General features: G+C 35.0%; 1 protein-coding gene across 1 annotated transcript; it reads right to left on the bottom strand.

Annotated features, from left to right (window-relative positions):
• Positions 1-8,018: 8,018 nt before the first annotated feature.
• On the bottom strand, positions 8,019-8,290 carry LOC112608233 (cytochrome c oxidase subunit 7C, mitochondrial-like). Its single transcript, XM_025360027.1, has one exon. The coding sequence runs from the start codon at positions 8,208-8,210 to the stop codon at positions 8,019-8,021; it is 192 nt and encodes a 63-aa protein (XP_025215812.1). The 5' UTR covers positions 8,211-8,290.
• Between the last annotated feature and the right edge of the window lie 1,508 nt (positions 8,291-9,798).

The following is a 9,798-nucleotide window of genomic DNA, read 5'->3' as shown; positions in this document are numbered from 1 at the left end:
TCAGGTAGTGGACATTCTTGGGAAGAACAACGAACACATCAAACCTGAACGTGGTTCTCCCTGTCCACCTTGTGATAAGGCAGCTTCTCGGGATTGGCTTTGTTTTCATTGCTGTGTCTCCTAAGACTCTTGTGTTAGCTGCTTCTCTCTAAATTAAAAGCCGATAAACCAAAAAATGGGCATATATTAAATTAAATAGCATGTTCTTCTCTTAAAACACAGCTTTATATTTCTCTTTTAGACATTTCCATTTTTTTTAATTGTAGTAAAATATACATCACATAAAATTTACCATCTTAACTATTTTTTAAATGCACAGTTCCGTAGTGCTAAGATGATTCTCTTTGTAGTGTGACCAATCTCAGCATTTTGTTCAACGTCATTTTATTATAATGTAGATGAGAATACAAAAATCTATTCCTTGCCAGGGCCATGTGGAGTTTGCACGTTCCCTCCATGTCTGCATGGGTTTTTTTTCTCAGGTACTCTGGGTTCCTCTCACATCCCAAAGCTATGAACATTAGGTTCATTGGTGCATCTACGTGGTCTCAGCGTGAGTGAGTGTGGGTGTGTGTGATAGTGCACCCTAGGAGGCAATGGCCTCCTGTCAAGAGCGCATTCCTGCCTTGGTCTCCGAGCCTCGGGGACTCATGATACCGAACTGAACCCATGACACTGAACTGAAATAAGTGGGTAAATAATGACCTTACTTGTTTGTACTAATGTCTTAAATGCATGTATAGCCCGCGTTTCATTCCAGTGTTTAATGTGAGAAGTGTTTGGGGGCTTTACTTAGAAGTTTCATAATGTTTCTGTGACCAGAAATATGCTGTAGGAAAGTCACCCCTTGTTTATATCCGTTAGCCCATAGTAAAATTAGTTTCATTATCTTGTTTTGTGCCAAGTCACAGTTTCCAAGAACAATCTACGATGGTAACTGAGGATTTACTGTGCAAGGGTTCCAACCTCTTTCTATCCTTTTCAACATGTTATTTTCTATTTTATTGTTAGTAGTCATTCTGAGTATGAGGTAGCCTTCTCAATTTTTTATATATAGATCTAAATATATATTAAACATACAATTAGTTCGAGCAATATATTGAACATATTTCAATTATCTTTTACCTAGCTGTCCTTTTGCTTCGGGGAAGCTTTCATCTCAGTTTGCTGGACTGCGTCCTTTTCTGTCATTTTCATCACAGCTTAAACGAAAGACTCTCCTGAAGAGACCTTTCCTGCTTGGTGTAATATACAACAATTACTATTTAAACATCACCTTATCTTAATTATCTGCATAGCACAGACCTACTGTCAGAGTTTTGTTTATGTAAGTACTAGTGTGTATGAATTTTGTTTGCCTATTTCAAATTTATTTTTAACTTAAAAACTATTATATTTAGATTTAAACTTAAATCCTCAATTACAATGTAAAATCATGAATGCAAAGGCTATGTGTCTTTTATTTATTGCCATATCCTCAGGGTCAAATGTTTGATAAATATTTTTTGAATTTGATTAATTATACCAGGGAGAAAATTTGAATAAATGGAGAGAAAACATTCCGATAATAGTATCAAATTTTACACTTTGCTTTTGTAGTCATAGCTTTCGTACTTGAGGTTTTATAATGGCACCATAGTTATTCTACAATTCCCAAAAAATTAAATCTCTAGATGCAGAAAAATAAAGGCCACAGTGAAAGTAATGGGTCATGTCCACTTTTAATAGAAATTATTTAATGTGTCCACCCCGTGATGGTTTTTATCTCTCTTTATAGTTAGAAAATACATAGAGTGTTACAATAAAGTAAGAAATGGTTTAAATTGTCGAGTTAAAGGCTAGCTTTTTACTCTGTGAGTCTTTATTTTGTCACAATGACACAACATAAAGTTCAAAGCATATAATGGGGTGAGAAGAAGAAAGTCTTCCAAATACCTGGCAGGCATATCTTTCAATTTAATTCACCTGTCAGCCCAGGCAATGGTGAACCAATTATTGGCAGTCTTGTACCATAGTTACTTTCAGATTCTTACTCTCTTCCTGTCTACATAGAATAAGTCACCAAATCCACTCTGTCTCCTTGGAATTCTTTTTGAGATTTTTACAGTAAAAATCTCGATCAGAACAAAGTGGTGTGTCACTTTTCTCCCCTTTTGATAAGGAAGGATATTTAATCTTTGTAGCATTGAAAAATAATCTTTTTAGCTTAAATACTTTATCAATTTTATTATAAATGAGAGGCAATCTACCTATGCTTGTATCATTCATCATAATGAAATAATCATCTCATTTGTCTTACTTCATAAGACAGAAAGCAAGCAAGCAAAGAAGAAAGAACAAAAGAGGCTGAGAGGTTTACAGGAAACAAATTATTTTTCTGAGTCAGCCATTTTTCTTTCTCTGTGTGGGATAATGCGTTTGCTGTTTCTATTGTCTACCAAAGCACCTGACATGGGCAAGCTCAAGTAGAGAGGCTCAGCTCTTTAAAGATGTGTGCATCAAACATGTCCAAAGGTAGATAAAACCAGAACTGAGACCTGAGTGTTAAAGGGTAATTTTCGAACAAGATAAGAGTCATGACTTTCATACCGATATAAAAATAATCAAATGTTAAAGATATTTAAATAACTCACTAATGAGGCAACTGGTGAGGTGTTATAACCAGTTCAAAGGAGACTCCAAGGACAGACACACTTACAGACAGGAGTACTAAAATGAGTGTACAAATGGAGACAAGGATGGTAGTTCCTGGCATGAAGGTTTCTTCTCTCCACTGGCCAGCATTCATTTGCATACACACATACACACATTATTTTGCATTGCTATCAGTTATATATAACTTTCAGAGTTGTAAAATGGCTACTATATAATTAGGATCAGATAACCCAGAAAGGTGTGCTATAGACATTGCAACAATGTTTTTCTACATAGATAAAATGTGTATGTGTGTACTTTCCCTCTCAGTACTATTCGCCCCTTTTTTGGTTCCTCTATCTGCCCCTCTAATATTATCACCCCACGAAACTGTGTTCATAGACAGTTATAAATTAAAGTGTCATAATTATCTGGGGGCAAAGAAACATTCTAATATGTGTTTATGAGAAGATTTTGAAAGGGAAGATATTTTTAAGCAAAAATTATTCTTTTATTATGGTCTCATTTGGGTAACGGAAGAAATGCTCTGAGCTGAAGGCATTAACTTGCATTCCTCAATTCCTAATATATAAAAGTTTAGGTCTATAAGATAAAAAATAGTTATTTCCCTTTACAGGTAAGGAAGTAGGAGTGTGAAAAAGGTTAACAGGTCATACACTAGTTGGTGGTAAACTCAGTTCCCCTGAGTTTCCTTTTCCCTTTCTGTGAAAGAGATACATGCATGAGCACTGTTCCACAGGAGAATTCAGCCATGGTGATAATCGCTATGACTGCGATCCAGGAGGGAACAAGTGTTTATCTTGTACCTCACACTGACTGGAAGCTTTCTTAGGGATGATGACATCAGGTGCAGACTAGGAAAGAGAAATAACAACTTTAAGCCTTATGGGAAGCTGACACAGAGTTCTTGCCAGTGTTACTTAAGATAATTCGTAGAAAGTGCTTAGTATAGTGCTTGACACATAGTGAACATTCAACTGATATTAGTTAATATAGTGAAGATAATGAGTATCACCAGTATTGTAAAATATAATGAGAAAGAACACTATGCTGAAACTTTTTTCACAGGTTTCCCAATTTTTACATGACCTGGTGTGGCACCTTCAGGATGTGAGGCAGGGTATGGACTACATATCTTCACCTTACTCTAATCATGTTTTGCTTCTTATATTATATGGTTTAATTGTGCACTTCCTACACATGGAAGTTTACAGGTTGGCTGATTGCACACAAAGGAGGGCTTTGAATGTCCCTGGAAACACGTCAGAATTTCCCCAGAGAGGTTGCGATAGTCAGCCGGAAGTCAGATGTTTCCAGTGATCAGTGATGTCACACTCTCCTACCTGGTGAATAGGAACCTTCTTTCAGTAACCTCATCAGGGCATGGAGCAAGAGCAATGATGAAAACACACATAATCATTGTCTAATTCAAACATAAATACAGATCATCCATTCTGCCAAAGAATATCTATTCTGATTGCTATAAATGATACTGAAAATTAGTTTCTTAACAGAGAGTTATAAACTGTCAGAGGCACAATCCATCTGTAGCATTCAGCAGGAAAAACAAAAACAAAAACAAAACATATATATGCTTGTTTTTAACTTGTTATAACCAGAACCCCAAAGACCAGAGCTATTGAAATTAATAGGTCCGAATTTTCTACCGAGTCTACAAAATGGGCTTTAACCAAAAAGGATATTTCTATATTCCTATGAAAATAAGAAAACAACAACATTTCAAAAGCGTTTTTTGTTTTTGTTGTTGTTGTTCAAATATAAAGGAACGCTATGACCTATTCTGTTGTTAGGTTCTCCCACCTCTTTTCTTCTTTTTAATGAAATGTTACTCTGATTCTAATGTCATGTCGAAATTGGGTCCACTGAGGTATAAAATTCCGACCTCTCTTTGCTTGAGCTCTAAAGAAAAAAGCAGATATTTTAGTTCGTTCTTCAAACTTGTAAATGACACAACCACAAGCAAAAAATATCATTTATCCATTTGACAAAACTTTTCATTGTGTTTATGGAGAAAATACAAATTTCTCTTTCCTAGGATGATCCTACTGATAGATGCAGGAGGCATAGAAGCGAGGGTTCCGGAGAATCTCTGATCCGCCCCGCAAGTGTTCACATTAGATGCTCTTGTACGGATAGGGGAACCTGCCCAGGACCTTGTTTCTGAGCGCCCACAAAGGGCTGGCGGCCCGCCTGCGTGCTGGAAGAGTTGGTGGAGGCACCGGGAATTCTCACCTAGTATAGCAGGGAAGAGCCTGCACTCTTCAGCTGTGTGTGATGGCCTGGTATTCAATCTCTGAGGTGGGAGCCTGTTGGCCCGTTCCACTCTCTTTACCTTTCAATATTTCCGGGTGCCTGCCTAATTTTTCCTGGTCGTGTGACAAGAACGTGGATTTTAGCTGAACTAAGGAACAAAAAAAATCCTACATCATTATCTCAAATCTTGCTAGATTTCCTTATGAATTTGCTCGCTGTGTCAAAAAGTCATTTTCATGATGCTCTTTGAAAGTATCAATTTTCCAGACCTCACTATTCCCATATATTGAAATTCATTTCAATATAGATAACATAATAATTGTTTTTAGAAAGAATATTTCCAACATTAATTTTTCTTTAGTCCCATGAATAGTTATTACACAATTATACTGTGTTAGACAAAATATGGTCTCATTAATCCTAAGAGATTTTTATGTTAAATTAAATAAAAACACCTTTTCTTATCTGGTGTCCCCCCGCCGCCCAAACAAGGTAATAGGGAAATATTTTGTAGGGTGAGCTACATTGGGAGATTAAAGGGAAAAGATTAAAATGAGAGCACAAACATCCAATCAGAGCAGAAAGAGCTTTCTGAAGCATAAACATGATCTCATCTACTTAAGGACAGATAAGCTTCAATAAATAAGATGAGGAAGATAGTTTGTGGAATCCAAGCAGAGGAAACAAGACATCTTATACACTGAGTAGATCCAGAAAGATTATGAAGTTCGTTTCCAATACCACACCCACCACGCATGTGGGATTGGTTGGTGAGAAAGAAAAGGAAAGCTTTCAGAATAAGATAATCTTGTGCAACCAACAAACAGAAAGTTTAAAAATAAAAATAAAAAGTCAGCTATGAGAGTACAAACTTCTTAAAAGCAGAAATGATTTCGGAAACAAAAAATAATTATTCGTGGTTATATTATGTTGCTGGTCCAAGGATAATGAAAGCCCCTTAATTGAAATATATATAAAGAAATGTATATAGCAGATGTTGCTTTTTTCAATCATCATATGTACCTCTACTCCCTACTCCTTAGAAGAGAAACCAATTTTATGTTTTCCTGAGAGAATTAGGATGAGGTGTAGAGATGAAAAAGATTATATACTTTTCTGTCATTATGAAAAACTTTGTAATTAAACTTAATTAAAGCTCATTAGCCACCAAGAGAGAATAAGAAATAAGTTTACAAAATACAAACTTTTCTTTAGACATATTTTAGAACCAAAGGACATATTTTCATTAAAAACTAATCTGCTTTATCAAGTTAATAGAAATGTCCTTAAAAATAATGTTGCATTGTTTGTGAAAATGCCATAAGGTATTAAACAAAGCTGTTCATCATCTGAAATTACCCAAGAATTACAAAAAGCACTAAACAAAAAAAGACGTTTTTATCTTCTTAAAACAATGTTTTTTTCTTGCTGATTTCCATGATATGCAGTAAAATAAATGTCAAGCTATTCGTTTTTTAATTTCATTTAAGTACATTAACATTAATGTTTGACAAATTGTACAAGTGTATCTACTGTGTAAACATTGTGCTAATCAATATACAGAAATTTCTGTCATCCCAAAAAGTTTCCTCATGCCCCTTCTCAATCCAAATGACTCCTATTCCTCTCTCCAAGCAAACATCGATTTGATTTCCATCACTTTAAATTAATTGTACTTGTTTAGTAATTCATATAATGAAATTTACAGTAGATAATCTTATGTATCTGGCTACTTTCACTTGGAATGTTTTTGTGATTCTTCCATGTTGCTGTATATCTTGATAACTGATATAATTTCATAGATAAGTAGTGGCCCATTATATGAACATACTAAAGTTTATCCATACTACAGTTTATCTTGTTGACATGTGAGTTCCTTTTTCCCCAAACCTCTATGAACATTTGTATACAAGGTTTTTTTTTTTTTTTAAATGGATAAATGTGTTTCTTTCTCTTGGGTAAATAACTACTTGTATAATTTCTTGGTCCTATGGTATGTGTAGGTTGAACTTTATAAACTACAGCTAAACAACTCTTCAGAGTAGGCAAAATTTTATACCGCCTTCAACAATGAGTTTCATTAATTCAGTTTTGGCAGCACTTAATAGTGATTGAACACTGTTCATCTTTTTGATTATTCCAGTGGATATGTAGTGGGATCTCACTGTGATTTGAATTTACTAAATTCGTTGAACATATTGCATATGCTTACCAGTCATCCATATATCTTCTTTTGTGAAGTATTTTCTTAATCTTTGGCTTATTGTTCATTGTATTTTTTGTCTTCTTATTTTTAAATTTGTATACTTTTTTGTTTATTCTAAATATAAAAGTACTGAGATATACGTACTGAAAAATTCTCTCCCATAAAGTAACTTACTGTCAGTTTCTTAGGGATGTTTGTTGAAGAGAAAAAAAAAGGTTAATATATCTATTTTTTGTCTTTGCTACTTTTCTCTATTGCTTATCTATTCTCTATTTCATTGCTTTATGATCTTCTTTAATACCTTCATTCTACTTATTTTGATTTATTTTTCTTTTGCTAGCTTCCAATATTGAGAATTAAAATCATTGATGTGAAATTTTTCTTTATTTTAATATAAGCATTCAAAGTCACAAACTTCCCCCAAGCTCTGCTTATCTTCATCACACAAATTTTGATACTTTTCGCTTTTATTTCTATTCAATGCTGAAATATTTTCTAATTTCCCTTCTAATTATTTATAAAGGTGTTGGTTTATTTTTAACTATTTAGAAATGTTTAGTTTTTTTTATTTGTATTTCTCTTTTGTTGTATAAATTACCAACAAAATCCTGACCTGGGAATCAAAAATTTAATATAACCTCAGTTTAACACCATTAAATAAGCTAAATCACGGAGTAATACTGGGATGTTACCCAAATTAATAAAGTAGGCAAATGGCCAAGTATTTCATTTCCTGTTTCAAAAAAGAGGCATTAAACATTCATGTCATAAGTTTATTGACAAACATATCTAGTATGCCATGAGTTAGAGTTTGATCCATTTCCAGAGGCTGTATCTCTTAAAATGCTCCTCATATCTGTTAAATGGACGAACTGAAACATCCTTATGATTTAAGCAGTTGGTGTCTTACTATAAGGAAGGGTGAAGCAAATGCAGATCCAAAGTACAAACACATCTTAACTAGCAACGCCCACTTGTTTTTCACTGAAAATGGCAAATTCTTCCCAGGGCCCTCCTCACAGTGGCTCCTACGGACCACAGAGGTTGTGAACCTCCGGATGCTGTGGCCCAACATAGCGCTGCTGGAAGCTCTGCGACAGGCGCAGAGACCGAGGACGGATGAAATGGCGGCACCTCACCAAGACCTTGTTTTGACGACCTAGATATTTTTAAGTAATTGATTTTATATTTAATTCCTGGATAGTATATTCTGTATGATTTCTATCTTTTTAAATTCACTAAAGCCTTTTACACTTCAAGGAAAAGATATTTTAAGTGGCTTCATCATTACCAAAATCACCATTAATCTCAAACTTTTCTGTGAATATTCTCTTCAGCTTTGTTCCCTGACGTTTTGTTCTTCTCTAATGATGCACTTGTCTATAGATCCCTCTCAAATGGTAGCTGTTTTCTCTTTCAAATCTCTCAGAACATGTTTTCTGGAGATAGGGTATATTTCTTTCATACTCCATGTTGCCACTTCCAGATCATTTTCCTCATGTATTAAAAAAAAAAAAAGTCTCTGTTTGCAATGTCATTATAGACCAGATCACCCACTATCTTCTATGTTGTAGCCATCTATCAATCTCGCAGGTACTAACAAGACTCACTTCCCAAATATTTTAACACCAGGTTGATTGATAACTCTCTCCAACACTATTCTTTGGTTTTGATGATCATAGTATTTACATAGATTATTTCTTCATCCGTAGTGCCTTAGTTCCCTGTCTCCTTCAACTAACTTGCTCTCTACACAATTTCAGTCCCCTCAGTCCCACAGTCATCCTGTTACCTTATTATTGTTAAGAGTGGCACCCCTCCACAGTAAAATTTCAAACATCCTGCCCTGTGCCATCTTTTAGACTCTTCTGTATTTATTTCCTATGTTATTTCAACTCCAACAATGCTCCACTCCCATGTGTACCTTAAATCCCTTGATTCTACCATACTTTCACCATTTCTCATACCATTTATGTCCTCTTTTCTTCTTATGTAAGTCACATTTCATAAACGTCATTATTACTGTACCTTGCTTTTAACCTCACCTCTTTTTACTTTATCTATTATTTTAATACATTCCCTTGATAAAACAACCCTTATTACATGTGACTGTAGTTCTTTATGTCTGTACTTGTGCAGCCAGCTGATGTTGGAAGGAGAAAACACACAGTAGACAAACTTTAAATTGATGATCACTTAACACATGTAGACCCTCAGTACTACATGCGAATCACACTGTATTTTCCTTACAGCTCCTCTCTTCTGTTGTCCTAAAAAACTATTTTATACTTATCTTTCTCTCCTCAGATCTCTAACGTCTTTCTTTATCCTCACTCTCAGCTGACTTCCTTCCTTCCTACTTCATAAGTAAAAGGACAAATGTGGATGTGTTGGTTAACTCTCGCAGTACTTTTTTTTTCTCTTGTGGCGAATCCAGACAGATAGTGTCAGAAGTCTTACAGCACTTTGAATGTCAGGACCCACATACTACAACTTTTAGTATGTTACTATGACTGATCCTGTGCTGCTAGTTAAGGCCAGTGCCTCTACTGTATACCGGCTCTGAGACCATTTCTACTGGAAAACATTGTTCCAGCAACTATTCCCTCTTCCTCTCCTGCTTCATCGCCTTTCTCTTCTGTTCTTCATCAGTGTAACTAATA

This window comes from Theropithecus gelada, chromosome 1 (assembly GCF_003255815.1).
Source record: "Theropithecus gelada isolate Dixy chromosome 1, Tgel_1.0, whole genome shotgun sequence".
NCBI lineage: Eukaryota > Metazoa > Chordata > Mammalia > Primates > Cercopithecidae > Theropithecus > Theropithecus gelada.
The sequence above is the reverse complement of the archived record's forward strand: the minus strand, read 5'-3'. Positions and strand labels throughout refer to the sequence as shown.